Raw genomic sequence first — 24,066 nt, 5'->3', positions numbered from 1 at the left:
AACATAGTAAGGAAATGGAAGAACACAGGGACAGTTCTTGTTAAGGCCAGAAGTGGCAGGCCAAGAAAAACATCAGAAAGGCAGAGAAGAAGAATGGTGAGATCAGTCAAGGACAATCCTCAGACCACCTCCAGAGAGCTGCAGCATCAACTTGCTGCAGATGGTGTCACTGTGCATCGGTCAACTATACAAGGCACTTTGCACAAGGAGAAGCTGTATGGGAGAGTGATGTGAAAGAAGCCGTTTCTGCAAGCACGCCACAAACAGTCGGCTGAGGTATGCAAAAGCACAATTCGAGAAGCCAATTTCTTTTTGGAAGAAGGTCCTGTGGACTGATGAAACCAAGATGGAGTTGTTTGGTCATACAAAAAGGCGTTATGCATGGCGGCAAAAAAACACAGCATTCCAAGAAAAACACTTGCTACCCACAGTAAAATTTGGTGGAGGTTCCATCATGCTTTGGGGCTGTGTGGCCAATGTCGGCACCGGGAATCTTGTTAAAGTTGAGGGACGCATGGATTCCACTCAGTATCAGCAGATTCTTGACAATAATGTTCAAGAATCAGTGACAAAGTTGAAGTTACACAGGGGATGGATCTTTCAGCAAGACAATGATCCAAAACACCGCTCCAAATCTACTCAGGCATTCATGCAGAGGAACAATTACAATGTTCTGGAATGGCCATCCCAGTCCCCAGACCTAAATATCATTGAACATCTGTGGGATCATTTGAAGAGGGCTGTCCATGCTCGGCGACCATCAAACTTAACTGAACTGGAATTGTTTTGTAAAGAGGAATGGTCAAAAATACCTTCATCCAGGATCCAGGAACTCATTAAAAGCTACAGGAAGCGACTAGAGGCTGTTATTTTTGCAAAAGGAGGATCTACTAAATATTAATGTCACTTTTCTGGTGAGGTGCCCATACTTATGCACCTGTCAAATTTTGTTTGAATGCAGATTGCACATTTTCTGTTAGTACAATAAACCTCATTTCAAGGCAGAAACATTACTGTGTCCAACAGTTATTACATATATCAAACTGAAATAGCTGTTGCAAAAACACCAATTTTTATAAAACATTAAGCTTAAGATTAATAGGGGTGCCCAAACTTTTTCATATAACTGTATGTCCTTTTCTCTGGGGCAATCGGAGATCACTCTAAGCCAGGCAGCTTAACCCCTAAGGCGCTGCAGTTAATAGTGACCGCCCCATCCATGCGGTTAGATGAGAGATTGTCAGTGTCTTTTTGCCGTACAAATCCCGGTTTATCTGAAGTCTGTGGCAATGGCCTGAGTAGGAAGTAACTCCGATCCAGGCCACTTAATCCCAAAGATGCCACAGTCAATAGTGACTGCAGCATCTAAACAGTTTGATTGAGAAAAGGGGAAGTTTAAGTAAAAATTGCTTTCTGCCATCATTATTTTCCTAGTTCAAGCCTCATTTTACAATGAGGATGTTTTCACAAGGGTAAAAAATTGAGTTGTGTATATTTTTCCCTTGTTTCCCCCTCTGCAGACATCACGTACCTCTTTGTCAGTTTCTCCTTATCTCCGCTCCATCAGGGGCAAGTACTACCTGCCACGGTAATGTCTCTCTGACCACAATTCTGAGCCTGCTTCTGAATCAAGTACAGCGCGGTGCCCTCTGTCGTGCGTGCCCCGCGGTGCCCCAGCTCACGCATAGCTGTGAGGTAGTATAATACTGGTTAGAGGATTATAATGTCACACGGTAGCACAAGCCCAGCGTGGAATCTCCCACACGTTCATTCATCATAGTTGTGGTTTTTCTGTGAGTGCACACATTCTGAACAGTCAAATAAAAACCTAAAACCTGATATTGTGCTGCCGCAAAAAGAAAAAAAAATCAAATACGGTACATGTTCACACTTGCAAAACGGGAACATGCTGCTATCCGCATCTCTCAATAGTACAGCCTCAGGCTTTGGGCCGGTATATTTGAGCGAAGTATGGTGTTCACTTTCTTACTATTGTTAAACTTACTTTTCCTCTTGTTTCACCTTCCCGTTTTCTGCAGGTGATCCGGGCGTACTTCCGGCGCGCCGACCCTTTCTATGACGAGCAGGAGAATCACAGCCTCATCGGGGTGGCCAATGTGTTTTTGGAGTCTCTCTTCCATGATGTGAAGCTGCAGTATGCCGTCCCCATCATCAACCAAAAAGGAGAGGTGAGGCCGCTGCTCACATGTATACGGCCGTACACTGCACACTCCAAAGTACAAGGTGAAGCCGCTGCTCACATGTATACGGCCGTACACTGCACACCCCATAGTACGAGGTGAGGCCGCTGCTCACATGTATACGGCCGTACACTGCACACCCCATAGTACGAGGTGAGGCCGCCGCACGCTGCTGCTCACATGTATACGGCCGTACACTGCACACCCCATAGTACGAGGTGAGGCCGCCGCACGCTGCTGCTCACATGTATGCGACCGTACACTGCACACTCCATAGTACAAGGTGAAGCCGCTGCTCACATGTATACGGCCGTACACTGCACACCCCAAAGTACAAGGTGAGGCCGCTGCTCACATGTATACGGCCGTACACTGCACACCCCAAAGTACAAGGTGAAGCCGCTGCTCACAAGTATACGGCCGTACACTGCACACTCCAAAGTACAAGGTGAAGCCGCTGCTCACATGTATACGGCCGTACACTGCACACCCCAAAGTACAAGGTGAAGCCGCTGCTCACATGTATACGGCCGTACACTGCACACCCCAAAGTACAAGGTGAAGCCGCTGCTCACATGTATACGGCCGTACACTGCACACCCCAAAGTACAAGGTGAGGCCGCTGCTCACATGTATACGGCCGTACACTGCACACCCCAAAGTACAAGGTGAAGCCGCTGCTCACAAGTATACGGCCGTACACTGCACACTCCAAAGTACAAGGTGAAGCCGCTGCTCACATGTATACGGCCGTACACTGCACACCCCAAAGTACAAGGTGAAGCCGCTGCTCACATGTATACGGCCGTACACTGCACACCCCAAAGTACAAGGTGAAGCCGCTGCTCACATGTATACGGCCGTACACTGCACACCCCAAAGTACAAGGTGAGGCCGCTGCTCACATGTATACGGCCGTACACTGCACACCCCAAAGTACAAGGTGAAGCCGCTGCTCACAAGTATACGGCCGTACACTGCACACTCCAAAGTACAAGGTGAAGCCGCTGCTCACATGTATACGGCCGTACACTGCACACCCCAAAGTACAAGGTGAAGCCGCTGCTCACATGTATACGGCCGTACACTGCACACTCCAAAGTACAAGGTGAAGCCGCTGCTCACATGTATACGGCCGTACACTGCACACCCCAAAGTACAAGGTGAGGCCGCTGCTCACATGAATACGGCCGTACACTGCACACCCCAAAGTACAAGGTGAGGCCGCTGCTCACATGTATACGGCCGTACACTGCACACCCCAAAGTACAAGGTGAAGCCGCTGCTCACATGTATACGGCCGTACACTGCACACCCCAAAGTACAAGGTGAGGCCGCTGCTCACATGTATACGGCCGTACACTGCACACCCCAAAGTACAAGGTGAGGCCGCTGCTCACATGTATACGGCCGTACACTGCACACCCCAAAGTACAAGGTGAGGCCGCTGCTCACATGTATACGGCCGTACACTGCACACCCCAAAGTACGAGGTGAGGCCGCCGCACGCTGCTGCTCTCATGTATACGGCCGTACACTGCACACCCCAAAGTACAAGGTGAGGCCGCTGCTCACATGTATACGGCCGTACACTGCACACCCCAAAGTACGAGGTGAGGCTGCCGCACGCTGCTACTCTCATGTATACGGCCGTACACTGCACACCCCATAGTACAAGGTGAGGCCGCTGCTCACATGTATACGGCCGTACACTGCACACCCCAAAGTACAAGGTGAAGCCGCTGCTCACATCTATACGGCCGTATACTGCACACCCCATAGTACAAGGTGAAGCCGCTGCTCACATGTATACGGCCGTACACTGCACACCCCATAGTACAAGGTGAAGCCGCTGCTCACATGTATACGGCCGTACACTGCACACCCCAAAGTACAAGGTGAGGCCGCTGCTCACATGTATACGGCCATACACTGCACACCCCAAAGTACGAGGTGAGGCCGCTGCTCACATGTATACGGCCGTACACTGCACACCCCAAAGTACGAGGTGAGGCCGCCGCACGCTGCTGCTCTCATGTATACGGCCGTACACTGCACATCCCATAGTACGAGGTGAGGCCGCCGCACTCTGCTGCTCTCATGTATACGGCTGTACACTGCACATCCCATAGTACGAGGTGAGGCCGCCGCACTCTGCTGCTCTCATGTATACGGCCGTACACTGCATGCCCCATAGTACGAGGTGAGGCCACCGCACGCTGCTGCTCACATGTATACGGCTGTACACTGCACACCCCATAGTACGGGGTGAGGCCGCCGCACTCTGCTGCTCTCATGTATACGGCCGTACACTGCACACCCCATAGTACGGGGTGAGGTCACCGCACGATGCTGCTCTCATGTATACGGCCGTACACTGCACACCCCATAGTACGGGGTGAGGTCACCGCACGATGCTGCTCTCATGTATACGGCCGTACACTGCATGCCCCATAGTACGGGGTGAGGCCGCCACACGCTGCTGCTCTCATGTATACGGCTGTACACTGCACACCCCATAGTACGGGGTGAGGCCGCCGCACTCTGCTGCTCTCATGTATACGGCCGTACACTGCACATCCCATAGTACGAGGTGAGGCCGCCGCACTCTGCTGCTCTCATGTATACGGCCGTACACTGCACACCCCATAGTACGGGGTGAGGCCGCCGCACTCTGCTGCTCTCATGTATACGGCCATACACTGCACACCCCATAGTACGAGGTGAGGCTGCCGCACGCTGCTGCTCACATGTATACGGCCGTACTCTGCACACCCCATAGTACGAGGTGAGGCCGCCGCACGCTGCTGCTCTCATGTATACGGCCGTACTCTGCACACCCCATAGTACGAGGTGAGGCCTCCGCATGCTGCTGCTCTCATGTATACGGCCGTACTCTGCACACCCCATAGTACGAGGTGAGGCCGCCGCACGCTGCTGCTCACATGTATACGGCCTTACACTGCACACCCCATAGTACGAGGTGAGGCCGCCGCACGCTGCTGCTCTCATGTATACGGCCGTACACTGCACACCCCTTAGTACGGGGTGAGGCCGCCGCACGCTGCTGCTCTTATTTATACGGCCTTACACTGCACACCCCATAGTACGAGGTGAGGCCGCCGCACGCTGCTGCTCACATGTATACGGCCGTACACTGCACACCCCATAGTACGGGGTGAGGCCGCCGCACGCTGCTGCTCTCATGTATACGGCCGTACACTGCACACCCCATAGTACGAGGTGAGGCCGCCGCACTCTGCTGCTCTCATGTATACGGCCGTACACTGCACACCCCATAGTACGAGGTGAGGCCGCCGCACTCTGCTGCTCTCATGTATACGGCCGTACACTGCACACCCCATAGTACGAGGTGAGGCCGCCGCACGCTGCTGCTCACATGTATACGGCCTTACACTGCACACCCATAGTACGAGGTGAGGCCGCCGCACTCTGCTGCTCTCATGTATACGGCCGTACACTGCACACCCCATAGTACGAGGTGAGGCCGCCGCACTCTGCTGCTCTCATGTATACGGCCGTACACTGCACACCCCATAGTACGAGGTGAGGCCGCCGCACGCTGCTGCTCACATGTATACGGCCTTACACTGCACACCCCATAGTACGAGGTGAGGCCGCCGCACTCTGCTGCTCTCATGTATACGGCCGTACACTGCACATCCCATAGTACGAGGTGAGGCCGCCGCACGCTGCTGCTCTCATGTATACGGCCGTACACTGCACACCCCATAGTACGAGGTGAGGCCGCCGCACGCTGCTGCTCTCATGTATACGGCCGTACACTGCACACCCCTTAGTACGGGGTGAGGCCGCCGCACTCTGCTGCTCACATGTATACGGCCGTACACTGCACACCCCATAGTACGAGGTGAGGCCGCCGCACGCTGCTGCTCACATGTATACGGCCTTACACTGCACACCCCATAGTACGAGGTGAGGCCGCCGCACTCTGCTGCTCTCATGTATACGGCCGTACACTGCACACCCCATAGTACGAGGTGAAGCCGCTGCTCACATGTATACGGCCGTACACTGCACACCCCATAGTACGAGGTGAGGCCGCCGCACGCTGCTGCTCACATGTATACGGCCTTACACTGCACACCCCATAGTACGAGGTGAGGCCGCCGCACTCTGCTGCTCACATGTATACGGCTGTACACTGCACACCCCATAGTACGAGGTGAGGCCGCCGCACGCTGCTGCTCACATGTATACGGCCGTACACTGCACACCCCATAGTACGAGGTGAGGCCGCCGCACGCTGCTGCTCACATGTATACGGCCGTACACTGCACACCCCATAGTACGGGGTGAGGCCGCCGCACTCTGCTGCTCACATGTATACGGCCGTACACTGCACACCCCATAGTACGAGGTGAGGCCGCCGCACTCTGCTGCTCTCATGTATACGGCCGTACACTGAACACCCCATAGTACGAGGTGAGGCCGCCGCACTCTGCTGCTCACATGTATACGGCTGTACACTGCACACCCCATAGTACGAGGTGAGGCCGCCGCACGCTGCTGCTCACATTTATACGGCCGTACACTGCACATCCCATAGTACGAGGTGAGGCCACCGCACGCTGCTGCTCTCATGTATAATGCCGTACACTGCACACCCCATAGTACGAGGTGAGGCCGCCGCACGCTGCTGCTCTCATGTATACGGCCTTACACTGCACACCCCATAGTACGAGGTGAGGCCGCCGCACTCTGCTGCTCACATGTATACGGCTGTACACTGCACACCCCATAGTACGAGGTGAGGCCGCCGCACTCTGCTGCTCACATGTATACGGCTGTACACTGCACACCCCATAGTACGAGGTGAGGCCGCCGCACTCTGCTGCTCACATTTATACGGCCGTACACTGCACATCCCATAGTACGAGGTGAGGCCACCGCACGCTGCTGCTCACATGTATACGGCCGTACACTGCACACCCCATAGTACGAGGTGAGGCCACCGCACGCTGCTGCTCACATGTATACGGCCGTACACTGCACACCCCATAGTACGAGGTGAGGCCGCCGCACGCTGCTGCTCTCATGTATACGGCCGTACACTGCACATCCCATAGTACGAGGTGAGGCCGCCGCATGCTGCTGCTCTCATGTATACGGCCGTACACTGCACACCCCATAGTACGAGGTGAGGCCGCCGCACGCTGCTGCTCTCATGTATACGGCCGTACACTGCACATCCCATAGTACGAGGTGAGGCCGCCGCACTCTGCTGCTCACATGTATACGGCCGTACACTGCATGCCCCATAGTACGGGGTGAGGCCGCCGCACTCTGCTGCTCACATGTATACGGCCGTACACTGCACACCCCATAGTACGAGGTGAGGCCACCGCACGCTGCTGCTCACATGTATACGGCCGTACACTGCACACCCCATAGTACGAGGTGAGGCCACCGCACGCTGCTGCTCTCATGTATACGGCCGTACACTGCACATCCCATAGTACGAGGTGAGGCCACCGCACGCTGCTGCTCTCATGTATACGGCCGTACACTGCACATCCCATAGTACGAGGTGAGGCCGCCGCACGCTGCTGCTCTCATGTATACGGCCGTACTCTGCACACCACATAGTACGAGGTGAGGCCGCCGCACGCTGCTGCTCACATGTATACGGCCGTACACTGCACACCCCATAGTACGAGGTGAGGCCGCCGCACGCTGCTGCTCTCATGTATACGGCTGTACACTGCATGCCCCATAGTACGGGGTGAGGCCGCCGCACTCTGCTGCTCACATGTATACGGCCGTACACTGCACATCCCATAGTACGAGGTGAGGCCGCCGCACTCTGCTGCTCTCATGTATACGGCCGTACACTGCACACCCCATAGTACGGGGTGAGGCCGCCGCACTCTGCTGCTCACATGTATACGGCCGTACACTGCACACCCCATAGTACGAGGTGAGGCCGCCGCACTCTGCTGCTCTCATGTATACGGCCGTACACTGCACACCCCATAGTACGGGGTGAGGCCGCCGCACTCTGCTGCTCTCATGTATACGGCTGTACACTGCACACCCCATAGTACGAGGTGAGGCCGCCGCACTCTGCTGCTCTCATGTATACGGCCGTACACTGCACACCCCATAGTACGAGGTGAGGCTGCCGCACGCTGCTGCTCACATGTATACGGCCGTACTCTGCACACCCCATAGTACGAGGTGAGGCCGCCGCACGCTGCTGCTCTCATGTATACGGCCGTACTCTGCACACCCCATAGTACGAGGTGAGGCCTCCGCATGCTGCTGCTCTCATGTATACGGCCGTACTCTGCACACCCCATAGTACGAGGTGAGGCCGCCGCACGCTGCTGCTCACATGTATACGGCCTTACACTGCACACCCCATAGTACGAGGTGAGGCCGCCGCACGCTGCTGCTCTCATGTATACGGCCGTACACTGCACACCCCTTAGTACGGGGTGAGGCCGCCGCACTCTGCTGCTCACATGTATACGGCCGTACACTGCACACCCCATAGTACGAGGTGAGGCCGCCGCACGCTGCTGCTCACATGTATACGGCCTTACACTGCACACCCCATAGTACGAGGTGAGGCCGCCGCACTCTGCTGCTCTCATGTATACGGCCGTACACTGCACACCCCATAGTACGAGGTGAGGCCGCCGCACTCTGCTGCTCTCATGTATACGGCCGTACACTGCACACCCCATAGTACGAGGTGAGGCCGCCGCACGCTGCTGCTCTCATGTATACGGCCGTACACTGCACACCCCATAGTACGAGGTGAGGCCGCCGCACGCTGCTGCTCTCATGTATACGGCCGTACACTGCACACCCCTTAGTACGGGGTGAGGCCGCCGCACTCTGCTGCTCACATGTATACGGCCGTACACTGCACACCCCATAGTACGAGGTGAGGTGAGGCCGCCGCACGCTGCTGCTCTCATGTATACGGCCGTACACTGCACACCCCATAGTACGAGGTGAAGCCGCTGCTCACATGTATACGGCCGTACACTGCACACCCCATAGTACGAGGTGAGGCCGCCGCACTCTGCTGCTCACATGTATACGGCCGTACACTGCACACCCCATAGTACGGGGTGAGGCCGCCGCACTCTGCTGCTCACATGTATACGGCTGTACACTGCACACCCCATAGTACGAGGTGAGGCCGCCGCACGCTGCTGCTCACATGTATACGGCCGTACACTGCACACCCCATAGTACGGGGTGAGGCCGCCGCACTCTGCTGCTCACATGTATACGGCCGTACACTGCATACCCCATAGTACGAGGTGAGGCCGCCGCACGCTGCTGCTCTCATGTATACGGCCGTACACTGCACACCCCATAGTACGAGGTGAGGCCGCCGCACTCTGCTGCTCACATGTATACGGCTGTACACTGCACACCCATAGTACGAGGTGAGGCCGCCGCACGCTGCTGCTCTCATGTATACGGCCGTACACTGCACACCCCATAGTACGAGGTGAGGCCGCCGCACTCTGCTGCTCACATTTATAAGGCCGTACACTGCACACCCCATAGTACGAGGTGAGGCCGCCGCACTCTGCTGCTCACATGTATACGGCTGTACACTGCACACCCCATAGTACGAGGTGAGGCCGCCGCACTCTGCTGCTCACATGTATACGGCTGTACACTGCACACCCCATAGTACGAGGTGAGGTCGCCGCACGCTGCTGCTCTCATGTATACGGCCGTACACTGCACACCCCATAGTACGAGGTGAGGCCACCGCACGCTGCTGCTTTCATGTATACGGCCGTACACTGCACACCCCATAGTACGAGGTGAGGCCACCGCACGCTGCTGCTCTCATGTATACGGCCGTACACTGCACACCCCATAGTACGAGGTGAGGCCGCCGCACTCTGCTGCTCACATGTATACGGCCGTACACTGCACACCCATAGTACGAGGTGAGGCCGCCGCAGGCTGCTGCTCACATGTATACGGCCGTACTCTGCACACCCCATAGTACGAGGTGAGGCCGCCGCACGCTGCTGCTCTCATGTATACGGCCGTACACTGCACATCCCATAGTACGAGGTGAGGCCGCCGCACGCTGCTGCTCACATGTATACGGCCGTACACTGCACACCCCATAGTACGAGGTGAGGCCGCCGCACGCTGCTGCTCTCATGTATACGGCCGTACACTGCACACCCCATAGTACGGGGTGAGGCCGCCACACGCTGCTGCTCTCATGTATACGGCCGTACACTGCACACCCATAGTACGAGGTGAGGCCGCCGCACTCTGCTGCTCACATGTATACGGCCGTACACTGCACACCCCATAGTACGAGGTGAGGCCGCCGCACGCTGCTGCTCTCATGTATACGGCCGTACACTGCACACCCCATAGTACGGGGTGAGGCCGCCGCACGCTGCTGCTCTCATGTATACGGCCGTACACTGCACACCCCATAGTACGAGGTGAGGCCGCCGCACGCTGCTGCTCTCATGTATACGGCCGTACACTGCACACCCCATAGTACGGGGTGAGGCCGCCGCACGCTGCTGCTCTCATGTATACGGCCGTACACTGCACACCCCATAGTACGAGGTGAGGCCGCCGCACGCTGCTGCTCTCATGTATACGGCCGTACACTGCACACCCCATAGTACGGGGTGAGGCCGCCGCACGCTGCTGCTCTCATGTATACGGCCGTACACTGCACACCCCATAGTACGAGGTGAGGCCGCCGCACGCTGCTGCTCTCATGTATACGGCCGTACACTGCACACCCCATAGTACGAGGTGAGGCCGCCGCACGCTGCTGCTCACATGTATACGGCCGTACACTGCACACCCCATAGTACGGGGTGAGGCCGCCGCACGCTGCTGCTCTCATGTATACGGCCGTACACTGCACGCCCCATAGTACGAGGTGAGGCCGCCGCACGCTGCTGCTCACATGTATATGGCCGTACACTGCACGCCCCATAGTACGAGGTGAGGCCGCCGCACGCTGCTGCTCACATGTATACGGCCGTACACTGCACACCCCATAGTACGGGGTGAGGCCGCCGCACGCTGCTGCTCACATGTATACGGCCGTACACTGCACACCCCATAGTACGAGGTGAGGCCGCCGCACGCTGCTGCTCACATGTATATGGCCGTACACTGCACACCCCATAGTACGAGGTGAGGCCGCCGCACGCTGCTGCTCACATGTATACGGCCGTACTCTGCACACCCCATAGTACGAGGTGAGGCCGCCGCACGCTGCTGCTCACATGTATATGGCCGTACACTGCACACCCCATAGTACGAGGTGAGGCCGCCACACGCCGCTGCTCTCATGTATATGGCCGTACATTGCACACCCCATAGTACGAGGTGAGGCCGCCGCACGCTGCTGCTCTCATGTATACGGCCTTACACTGCACACCCAATAGTACGAGGTGAGGCCACCGCACACTGCTGCTCTCATGTATACGGCCGTACACTGCACACCCCATAGTACGAGGTGAGGCCGCCGCACGCTGCTGCTCACATGTATATGGCCGTACACTGCACACCCCATAGTACGAGGTGAGGCCGCCGCACGCTGCTGCTCACATGTATACGGCCGTACTCTGCACACCCCATAGTACGAGGTGAGGCCGCCGCACGCTGCTGCTCACATGTATATGGCCGTACACTGCACACCCCATAGTACGAGGTGAGGCCGCCACACGCCGCTGCTCTCATGTATATGGCCGTACATTGCACACCCCATAGTACGAGGTGAGGCCGCCGCACTCTGCTGCTCTCATGTATACGGCCGTACACTGCACACCCAATAGTACGAGGTGAGGCCACCGCACACTGCTGCTCTCATGTATACGGCCGTACACTGCACACCCCATAGTACGAGGTGAAGCCACCGCACGCTGCTGCTCTCATGTATACGGCCGTACACTGCACACCCCATAGTACGAGGTGAGGCCGCCGCACGCTGCTGCTCACATGTATATGGCCGTACTCTGCACACCCCATAGTACGAGGTGAGGCCGCCGCACGCTGCTGCTCACATGTATACGGCCGTACACTGCACACCCCATAGTACGAGGTGAGGCCGCCGCACGCTGCTGCTCACATGTATACGGCCGTACACTGCACACCCCATAGTACGAGGTGAGGCCGCCGCACGCTGCTGCTCACATGTATACGGCCGTACACTGCACACCCCATAGTACGAGGTGAGGCCGCCGCACTCTGCTGCTCACATGTATACCGCCGTACACTGCACACCCCATAGTACAAGGTGAGGTGAGGCCGCCGCACGCTGCTTCTCTCATATATACGGCCGTACACTGCACACCCCATAGTACGAGGTGAGGCCGCCGCACGCTGCTGCTCACATGTATACCGCCGTACACTGCACACCCCATAGTACGAGGTGAGGCCGCCGCACGCTGCTGCTATCATGTATACGGCCGCACACTGCACACCCAATAGTACGAGGTGAGGCCGCCGCACGCCGCTGCTCTCATATATACGGCCGTACACTGCACACCCCATAGTACGAGGTGAGGCCGCCGCACGCTGCGGCTCACATGTATACGGCCGTACACTGCACACCCCATAGTACGAGGTGAGGCCGCCGCACGCTGCTGCTCACATGTATACCGCCGTACACTGCACACACCTCATTCTACGTCCATAGCGTCGCCCTCTCCAGTGACCGCTCTCTGCCGTCCTTTGCGCAGATATCCGGCCGGCTGCACATAGAGGTTGTCCGTGTCAGTGGAGACATCGATGAGCGGATCGCCGGAGGTGAGGACGGAGACACCACCAACGACATCAAAACTCAGGAGCACAAACTGGTCTGTATGGTGAGTAGGACGCTCTCCCAGCACTATATGCTCCACTGCCCTCCTGAAATATGAAATACTCTGCACTGCTGAAAGACGCTGGTCTTTCTACTATTCTCCCAGCGCACTGCATAGGCTTTGCCAGCACGCTTTCATTTTCATCTGCATTCAGTTCTCCAGAAATACTCTGTGCTGCTGTGGGAGATTGCTTTTGCAAAATATAACTAAAAGATGAGCACACTCTTCTACTGGAATTCTCCTTCTACTATGTTATTCTATTTTAAGGCTGTGTGTGCACATTCAGGATTTGAAGCAGAAATTTCTGTAGCATTTCTGCATTATTTTGGCAGGAAAAGTGCTGCAGAAAAAAAAGCGCGTTTTTGACACTTTTTTTTTTTTACATTTTTTTTTATTTTATTTTTTTAAGCGTTTTTGTACATCAATGAAAACTTTATTTAGCTCCAAAAAGCAATCTTCAGAACTGGGGTTAGTATAGTGGTTAATTTTAAATGTGTCTGTTGTATTTCAAATAAAGTGTTTGCTCTGTGGCTGTGTGTTTGTTTAACTCTTTACTTTACTTTATTTTAATTAGGTTTGGTGATGAAAGGGTCTGATTGACACCTTGTCATCACCAAACGAAAGAGGTAGGTGTCAGCTAATCCCAATCTTCATTAGCATTCCCATTCATGTAATTTCTGGGGCAGCTGTAAGCTGCTGTTTTTAGCCTAGGAAGGTGCCATTAGGCAAACATTGTCCCTGGCTATTATTAACAGCTCACAGCTGTTTCGTTACATCCCCACGAACCGCAGCAAGCAGCGCATTAGACGCAGCATATTTTTGCTGCGTCCAAAACGCGGTGTTCTAATACCGCTCTTTTGTCGGTACATATGAATCCACCGCATATAATGACACTTCAATCAGTCAAAATCTGCAGCGGAGACTAGCGTGTCCGCTACAGAAATTGACATTCTGTGGGTAAGTTTGGGTATGTGGCCACGGTCAGGAGCCGCTGTGTGTTTATACAGCGTCAAACCTGCAGCGTGCAGATGTTACTGAGATCTCTAGAAATCCCATGTCCGCTATGTGTGCATCTGAGGCTGCGGATCACCCGCGGACAGTGACTTGCGGCGCGTCTTTCAGGATCGCAGCATGTCAAATTCTCTTGCGGAGTCGCTAGTCTCCGCAACAGAAATTTGACCACTAGAAAGTATTGAATGCGATAAATCCACATGGTTCAGTGATCACGAGCGGATTTACCTGCGTTCCATAGAATGCAACTTTTTGGATGCAGCAAAAATATGCGTCCAAAGCGCTGCTACGTCCGGATCATGGCCACAGAGCCTAAAATGTAAAAAAAAAAAAAAAATGCCGTGGGCTCCCGCGTTATTTTTATAACCCACAGAGGGAAAGCCGACTGCTGGGGGCTGATATTAGTAGCCAGGGAAGGGGCCATTAGCCAACAATGTTCCCTGGCTATTAATATTAGCCCACAGCTGTTTGTTTAGTCTTTACTGGCTAGATTACAGGAGGACCCCAGAAAAATTTACGTGGGGTCTCCCTATAAAATCTAACCAGAAAAGGCTAAACAGACTGCTGTGGGATGGTATTATTAGCCAGGGAAGGGGCCATGAATACTAGCCCCCTCCGTGGCTATTAATATCACCCCTCAGCAGTCCCAGAAATGGCGCATCCATAAGATGCGCCAAATCTGGCGCTTAGCCTCCTCTCTTCCCACTGCCCTGTAGCGGTGGCGAGTGGGGTAATAGGGTTGGGATTCACGTCAGCCTTGTATTGGCGGCTGACATGAAGCCCAGGTTAGTAATGGAGGGCGTCTATAAGACGCCCCCATTACTAACCGCATAGTAAAGTTGTCGCCACTTTTTCCATAAATACACGGCCAGAATAAAGTATTTTAATCAAATAAAATGACACACGGTTTTAAAAAAAAGTTTTATTGTACGCTCAGTCCCCGAATCCCGCGTTTCCTAATAAAAATAAAACAAAAAACTGCCATATCCCTCACCTGTCCACTGTCACGACCTAGTCCACGGTTACCGCCAACGATTGTCCCTCTGCAATCCGTGTCACTTCTACAGCTGCCACATCAATCACTGATGTCACTGCTGTAGACAGCAATGTACACTGAGAGGAGTGTAAAATCACTCCTTTCAGTGTACATGCTGCTGCAGGAGTGAGGTCACTGGGTTCATCAGCTGATCAGCCCCGGTGACCTCAGCACCAGTACTGGTGGGAACATTCTTCACGCATCATCGGTGCAGTAAAGTGAGGTGACGTGAGCTCTCATCTGATCTTCAGCTGAGAGTGCACGTGACCGCAGGACCTGGCAGGGCAGTACACTGCTGGGAGCGAGCGCGCTCCCCTCAGTGTACCGCCGGGATGAAGACATCGCTGGGGGATTTGCTGCAGCTCCATTAAAGTCAATGGGCGGGAAACACTGCATATAAAGGACATGCTGCGTTTTTTTCCGCAATGGCAATCCTGAGCGGAAATATCTGCATCATGTGCACAGCATACTAGGATTGCCATTGCAATAGCTGGCAGAGCGATTACGAAGCTTTTCCGCGCCGAAAAAACGCTGCGAAAACGCATCAAAAACGCTACGTGTGCAGTTAACCTTACAGTACGTAAACTCTTAGTCTCTGTCCTCCTAGAAAATCAGAATTCTCCTCTCCTAAAATACTCTGTGCTGCTGGGAAACTCGGCTCTTTCCAGTAAGTAACTCTCAGCTTGCGCACTCCTCTCCTAAAATACTCTGTGCTGCTGGAGAACCATTCCCCTTCCAGTATTTAGCCATCAGCCTGCAACCTCCCAAATAATAATCACACTTCTCTCCTAAAATACTCTGTGCTGCTTTGAAACCCAGCACTATCCATTATGTAACTCTCAGCCTGCACATTCCTCTCCTGAAATACTCTGTGCTGCTGGAGAACCATTCCCCATCTAGTATTTAGTCATCCAAATGATTAGCACACTCCTCTCCTGAAATACTCTGTGCTGCTGCAGAACCATTCCCCATATTGGCCATCCCCGCCTGCCGCCTCCCCAATTAATTAGCGCACCCCTCTTCTGAAATACTCTGTGGCTCTAGAAAATCTTTGCTCCTTCCAGTATGTGACCCTCGGACTACAACCTCCCAAAAAGACCTACTCCCTGAAATACTCTGTGCTGCTGTGGGATCCTTTTTCATTGTTGGTCTCTGGCCTCCCGTATCTGTTTGATAGTTAGAATAGTTGTGATTAAAGCTCCCACAGAGGGGGGGTCGCTCCCCAAATATCCCAGACGAGAGGCTGGTGTGATGGCATCACAGGTGGGCTGCATGGGGGCCCGTGTCCCAGCGCTCGCCCTCTGCCTGCTCCACCACCACGCGGTGCGGAGATACTCAGGGCGGCGGTGTCCTTGCTGATAATGCAGATCTTTCCTCCGTTCCGGTAAGCGGCTCGGGGGGGGGCAGCAGCAGAGCGAGACCTCCGGACACCATTACTGTTACATCCTGCATCTGATTGACCCCGGTGTGTCAGGAGGGCGCCGCTAACGATCTCTGCCCGCCGCTGACCTGGGCAGAGTAATTACAGGTCTGCAGGTCATTTCTATGTGCACATTTATAAATCACCGCCACATAGTGCAAGCCAAGAAAAGACAGTCCAAGGACTGCTGGGTCCCAGTGTCTGCGCTGGATCCCTTGTATCATGTACTATACCGGGGGTGTCTCCTCTGGCAGAGGGGATAATCGCTGCATAAATAATATTACTGCAACTTTCCTATGTACTTTGGGTTTCAAACCCTGTACACACTCAAGACCTCGGCTGCATGTCAGTGAGCTGCAGTATTGGCCAATCTGTTCACTTCAGTCCAGTGTCCGGCCTTACTATGGAGGGGTTTACTGATGGCCGGGAATACGAGATGACCATTCATAGTGTCCTGTGTGTATGGCCAGGAGATAGCGGAAGCTGGGTGCACATGTGCTGTATCCAAGGGGCCCAGTGTGCACAAAAGAGCTCATCCTGTAGGCACCATATGACGGTACACCGCATCCTACATCGTGTATACAGGGACAAAAAGCCCCCTATTATCACCAGCAGAGCAGTGAGTGCAGCTCTGGAGTATAATACAGGATATAGCTCAGGATCAGTACAGGATCAGTAATGTATGTACACAGTGACTGCGCCAGCAGAATAGTGAGTGCAGCTCTGGAGTATAATACAGGAGGTAACTCAGGATCAGTAATGTAATGTATGTACACAGTGACTGCACCAGCAGAGCAGTGAGTGCAGCTCTGGAGTATAATACAGGATATAGCTCAGGATCAGTACAGGATCAGTAATGTATGTACACAGTAACTGCACCAGCAGAATAGTGAGTGCAGCTCTGCAGTATAATACAGGATGTAACTCAGGATCAGTAATGTAATGTATGTACACAGTGACTGCGCCAGCAGAATAGTGAGTGCAGCTCTGGAGTATAATACAGGTTGTAACTCAGGATCAGTAATGTAATGTATGTACACAGTGACTGCACCAGCAGAATAGTGAGTGCAGCTCTGGAGTATAATACAGGAGGTAACTCAGGATCAGTAATGTAATGTATGTACACAGTGACTGCAGCAGCAGAATAGTGAGTGCAGCTCTGGAGTATAATACAGGATGTAACTCAGGATCAGTAATGTATGTACACAGTGACTGCACAAGCAGAATAGTGAGTGCAGCTCTGGAGTATAATACAGGATGTAACTCAGGATCAGTAATGTAATGTATGTACACAGTGACTGCACCAGCAGAATAGTGAGTGCAGCTCTGGAGTATAATACAGGATGTAACTCAGGATCAGTAATGTAATGTATGTACACAGTGACAGCACCAGCAGAATAGTGAGTGCAGCTCTGGAGTATAATACAGGATGTAACTCAGGATCAGTAATGTAATGTATGTACACAGTGACAGCACCAGCAGAATAGTGAGTGCAGCTCTGGAGTATAATACAGGATGTAACTCAGGATCAGTAATGTAATGTATGTACACTGTGACTGCACCAGCAGAATAGTGAATGCAGCTCTGGAGTAGAATACAGGATGTAACTCAGGATCAGTAATGTAATGTATGTACACAGTGACAGCACCAGCAGAATAGTGAGTGCAGCTCTGGAGTATAATACAGGATGTAACTCAGGATCAGTAATGTAATGTATGTACACTGTGACTGCACCAGCAGAATAGTGAATGCAGCTCTGGAGTAGAATACAGGATGTAACTCGGGATCAGTAATGTAATGTATGTACACTGTGACTGCACCAGCAGAATAGTGAATGCAGCTCTGGAGTATAATACAGGATGTAACTCAGGATCAGTAATGTAATGTATGTACACAGTGACTGCACCAGCAGAATAGTGAGTGCAGCTCTGGAGTATAATACAGGATGTAACTCAGGATCAGTAATGTAATGTATGTACACAGTGACTGCACCAGCAGAATAGTGAGTGCAGCTCTGGAGTATAATACAGGATGTAACTCAGGATCAGTAATGTAATGTATGTACACAGTGACTGCACCAGCAGAATAGTGAGTGCAGCTCGGGAGTATAATACAGGATATAAGCTCAGGATCAGTAATGTATGTACACAGTGACTCCACCAGCAGAATAGTGAGTGCAGCTCTGGAGTATAATACAGGATGTAACTCAGGATCAGTAATGTAATGTATGTACACAGTGACTGCACCAGCAGAATAGTGAGTGCAGCTCTGGAGTATAATACAGGATGTAACTCAGGATCAGTAATGTAATGTATGTACACAGTGACTGCACCAGCAGAATAGTGAGTGCAGCTCTGGAGTATAATACAGGATGTAACTCAGGATCAGTAATGTAATGTATGTACACAGTGACTTCACCAGCAGAATAGTGAGTGCAGCTCTGGAGTATAATACAGGATGTAACTCCGGATCAGTAATGTAATGTATGTACACAGTGACTTCACCAGCAGAACAGCGAGTGCAGCTCTGGAGTATAATACAGGATGTAACTCAGGATCAGTAATGTAATGTATGTACACAGTGACTTCACCAGCAGAATAGTGAGTGCAGCTCTGGAGTATAATACAGGATGTAACTCAGGATCAGTAATGTAATGTAAGCACACAGTGACTGCACCAGCAGAATAGTGAGTGCAGCTCTGGAGTATAATACAGGATGTAACTCAGGATCAGTAATGTAATGTATGTACACAGTGACTGCACCAGCAGAATAGTGAGTGCAGCTCTGGAGTATAATACAGGATGTAACTCAGGATCAGTAATGTAATGTATGTACACAGTGACTGCACCAGCAGAATAGTGAGTGCAGCTCTGGAGTATAATACAGGATGTAACTCAGGATCAGTAATGTATGTACACAGTGACTGCACCAGCAGAATAGTGAGTGCAGCTCTGGAGTATAATACAGGAGGTAACTCAGGATCAGTAATGTAATGTATGTATACAGTGACTGCACCAGCAGAATAGTGAGTGCAGCTCTGGAGTATAATACAGGATGTAACTCAGGATCAGTAATGTAATGTATGTACATAGTGACCGCACCAGCAGAATAGTGAGTGCAGCTCTGGCGTATAGTACAGGATCAGTTATGTAATGTCTTTACACAGTGATTCCATGGTGTGTATAGTTTTTGTATACATTACCTCATGCTTCATGAATTCCACCTCCTCCATCTTCTTGTAGTGCGCTTGTCCTCCTGTTCGTACACGCGGTCCGCGGTAATGTCCCTTCTCCGCTTGTCGCCCCGCTGACTGACCTTGACAGATCCCAGGATGAGCTCCCACAACAGCAATTCTGCCTTCTAATTTCTAGAGACCGCCTCGTGATTGTTCAGTTGGCGGCCGGCCCAGATTTGATGATCTACTTATTTTCCAGAGGTGACCTCTTTATATGGAGAACGATCAGGGATGGTCTCCTCTCGCGAACGTCTTCTGCTCCCCGTTCTCTGTAGGGTCGTGTCGCTGCCCGCTTGCTGTGACCGGAGGATCTGTTGGATGTCTTCTTTATGGGATGACCGTCTCCATTGAATTAGACTCTTAGCTTCCTAGCGAGGTCCCCGCTGGCCGCCGTATGACAGTCCATGTGCTGGTGGAAGAATTACTTCTCATGTCTTCTTCTGTGTCTTTTCAGGTGAAAGTCTTGCAGGCCACTGGTCTGCCCCAGCATCTTACCAACTTTGTGTTCTGTCATTATACTTTCTATGATCAACTGGAGCCAATCATGGTGGCCCCAGAGGTGGACCCCAACACATCCTCTCCGATTAGCAAGGAGCCCCAATGCATGGTCGTCTTTGACCACTTTAAAGTAAGTACACTGACGTGTGTAAATCACATACAGAAATAAAATATCTTCTTTCCATAGTTTGTACTGTGGCTGAGGCCAGATCATATCTATAGTCATCAGGTATTGTAAATATTCTTTTATTAGAAGGAGCGACAGATTCAGGTGTAATGCACAGGAGAGGAGACGGCTGCTCCCTGCGCAGCAGCGCGCCGCATGTCACAGGCATCGTAAATACTCCAGCCCACCGCAGACAGCGGCAGATAGAGTCTCACCCATTCACGTCATCTGTCTCTTGTCCATTGTCCATTAGGAGTTCTCTGTTAGCATCACGGAAGATTTCTTGGAATATTTAGCCGAAGGAGCTTTGGCCATTGAGGTTTATGGACACAAAACTAACGACCCTCGTAAGAATCCGGCCTTGTGGGACCTGGGTATAATCCAGGCGAAAACGCGCAGTTTACGAGACAGGTGAGCCGGGATATTTACCACCAGTAATAATTTTTTTTTTTTTCTACAATCTAATAGTGGCTCTTGGTTGGGTCATGTCATGTTCTGTCTATATTGTCTGTATGTATGTCCCCCACCAAGAATGTATGTTCCTCATTTTAGCCCCTGTACAGTGATAATGTACCCCAACCTGGCCTCCATCCTTTTAATAATTTCCTCCGTCCTTGCCATTTCTTTAATAATATTCCCCTCCCTGCAGTGATGTCCTTCATCCTGCAATCATTTCCCTCTGCTGGCCCCCATCCAGCAGTAATATCCGCCGTCCTGGCCCCCCATCCAGCAGTAATATCCGCCGTCCTGGCCCCCCATCCAGCAGTAATTTCCGCCGTCCTGGCCCACATCCAGCAGTAATATCCGCCGTCCTGGCCCCCATCCTGCAGCGATGGTCCCCGTCCTGGCCCCCATCCTGCAGCGATGGTTCCCCGTCCTGGCCCCCATCCTGCAGCGATGGTTCCCTATCCTAGCCCCCATCCTGCAACGATGGTTCACCGTCCTGGCCCCCATCCTGCAGCGATGGTTCACCGTCCTGGCCCCCATCCTGCAGCGATGGTTCCCCATCCTGGCCCCCATCCTGCAGCGATGGTTCCCCATCCTGGCCCCCATCCTGCAACGATGGTTCCCCGTCCTGGCCCCCATCCTGCAGCGATGGTTCCCCGTCCTGGCCCCCATCCTGCAACGATGGTTCCCCGTCCTGGCCCCCATCCTGCAACGATGGTTCCTCGTCCTAGCCCCCATCCTGCAACGATGGTTCCTCGTCTTGGCCCCCATCCTGCAACGATGGTTCCCCCGTCCTGGCCCCCATCCTGCAACGATGGTCCCCGTCCTGGCCCCCATCCTGCAGCGATGGTTCCCCGTCCTGGCCCCCATCCTGCAGCGATGGTTCCCCGTCCTGGCCCCCATCCTGCAACGATGGTTCCCCGTCCTGGCCCCCATCCTGCAACGATGGTTCCTCGTCCTGGCCCCCATCCTGCAACGATGGTTCCCCGTCCTAGCCCCCATCCTGCAACGATGGTTCCCCCGTCCTGGCCCCCATCCTGCAACGATGGTTCCCCCGTCCTGGCCCCCATTCTGCAACGATGGTTCCCCATCCTGCAACGATGGTTCCCCCGTCCTGGCCCCCATCCTGCAACGATGGTTCCCCCGTCCTGGCCCCCATTCTGCAACGATGGTTCCCCATCCTGTAACGATGGTTCCCCCGTCCTGGCCCCCATTCTGCAACGATGGTTCCCCATCCTGTAACGATGGTTCCCCCGTCCTGGCCCCCATTCTGCAACGATGGTTCCCCATCCTGTAACGATGGTTCCCCCGTCCTGGCCCCCATCCTGCAACGATGGTTCCCCCGTCCTGGCCCCCATCCTGCAACGATGGTTCCCCCGTCCTGGCCCCCATTCTGCAACGATGGTTCCCCGTCCTGGCCCCCATTCTGTAACGATGGTTCCCCATCCTGTAACGATGGTTCCCCGTCCTGGCCTCCATCCTGCAACGATGGTTCCCCCGTCCTGGCCTCCATCCTGCAACGATGGTTCCCCCGTCCTGGCCTCCATCCTGCAACGATGGTTCCCCCGTCCTGGCCCCCATCCTGCAACGATGGTTCCCCCGTCCTGGCCCCCATTCTGCAACGATGGTTCCCCATCCTGCAACGATGGTTCCCCCGTCCTGGCCCCCATCCTGCAACGATGGTTCCCCCGTCCTGGCCCCCATCCTGCAGCGATGGTTCCCCCGTCCTGACACCCCTGTCCTGCAACGATGGTCCCCTGTCCTGCAGCAATGGTTCCCTGTCCTGGCCCCCATTCTGCAACGATGGTTCCCCCGTCTTGACACCCCTGTCCTGCAACGATGGTCCCCTGTCCTGCAGACATGGTTCCCCGTCCTGTAACTATGGTTCCCTGTCCTGGCCCCCATCCTGCAACGATGGTTCCCTGTCCTGGCCCCCATCCTGCAACGATGGTTCCCCCGTCCTGACACCCCTGTCCTGCAACGATGGTCCCCTGTCCTGCAGCAATGGTTCCCTGTCCTGGCCCCCATCCTGCAACGATGGTTCCCCCGTCTTGACACCCCTGTCCTGCAACGATGGTCCCCTGTCCTGCAGACATGGTTCCCCGTCCTGTAACTATGGTTCCCCGTCCTGGCCCCCATCCTGCAACGATGGTTCCCCCGTCCTGGCCCCCATCCTGCAACGATGGTTCCCCCGTCCTGGCCCCCATCCTGTAACGATGGTTCCCCCGTCCTGGCCCCCATCCTGTAACGATGGTTCCCCCGTCCTGGCCCCCATCCTGCAACGATGGTTCCCTGTCCTGGCCCCCATCCTGCAACGATGGTTCCCCCGTCTTGACACCCCTGTCCTGCAACGATGGTCCCCTGTCCTGCAGACATGGTTCCCCGTCCTGTAACTATGGTTCCCTGTCCTGGCCCCCATCCTGCAACGATGGTTCCTCGTCCTGTAACGATGGTTCCCCCTTCTTGACACCCCTGTCCTGCAACGATGGTCCCCTGTCCTGCAGACATGGTTCCCCGTCCTGGCCCCCATCCTGCAACGATGGTTCCCCCGTCTTGACACCCCTGTCCTGCAACGATGGTCCCCTGTCCTGCAACGATGGTCCCCTGTCCTGCAGACATGGTTCCCCGTCCTGCAGCGATGGTTCCCTGTCCTGGCCCCCATCCTGCAACGATGGTTCCCCCGTCCTGGCCCCCATTCTGCAACGATGGTTCCCCATCCTGCAACGATGGTTCCCCCGTCCTGGCCCCCATCCTGCAACGATGGTTCCCCCGTCCTGGCCCCCATCCTGCAACGATGGTTCCCCCGTCCTGGCCCCCATTCTGCAACGATGGTTCCCCATCCTGTAACGATGGTTCCCCCGTCCTGGCCCCCATTCTGCAACGATGGTTCCCCATCCTGTAACGATGGTTCCCCCGTCCTGGCCCCCATTCTGCAACGATGGTTCCCCATCCTGTAACGATGGTTCCCCCGTCCTGGCCCCCATCCTGCAACGATGGTTCCCCCGTCCTGGCCCCCATCCTGCAACGATGGTTCCCCCGTCCTGGCCCCCATTCTGCAACGATGGTTCCCCGTCCTGGCCCCCATTCTGTAACGATGGTTCCCCATCCTGTAACGATGGTTCCCCGTCCTGGCCTCCATCCTGCAACGATGGTTCCCCCGTCCTGGCCTCCATCC

General features: G+C 54.0%; 1 protein-coding gene across 1 annotated transcript in view; it reads left to right on the top strand.

The window, feature by feature from the left end:
* KIF13B (kinesin family member 13B) overlaps positions 1–24,066 on the top strand; it is a 205,660-nt gene that overhangs the window by 108,677 nt on the left and 72,917 nt on the right. Inside the window, exons 20-23 of the mRNA XM_073673434.1 lie at positions 2,040–2,189; positions 12,956–13,081; positions 20,235–20,408; positions 20,698–20,855. Coding sequence (XP_073529535.1) covers positions 2,040–2,189; positions 12,956–13,081; positions 20,235–20,408; positions 20,698–20,855 — 608 coding nt within the window. The remainder of the gene's footprint in view (positions 1–2,039; positions 2,190–12,955; positions 13,082–20,234; positions 20,409–20,697; positions 20,856–24,066) is intronic.

The sequence above is a fragment of the Phyllobates terribilis genome, unplaced genomic scaffold (assembly GCF_046119375.1).
Source record: "Phyllobates terribilis strain yellow unplaced genomic scaffold, ASM4611937v1 Scaffold_3__8_contigs__length_932513732, whole genome shotgun sequence".
In the NCBI taxonomy this organism is placed as follows: domain Eukaryota; kingdom Metazoa; phylum Chordata; class Amphibia; order Anura; family Dendrobatidae; genus Phyllobates; species Phyllobates terribilis.
The sequence above is the reverse complement of the archived record's forward strand: the minus strand, read 5'-3'. Positions and strand labels throughout refer to the sequence as shown.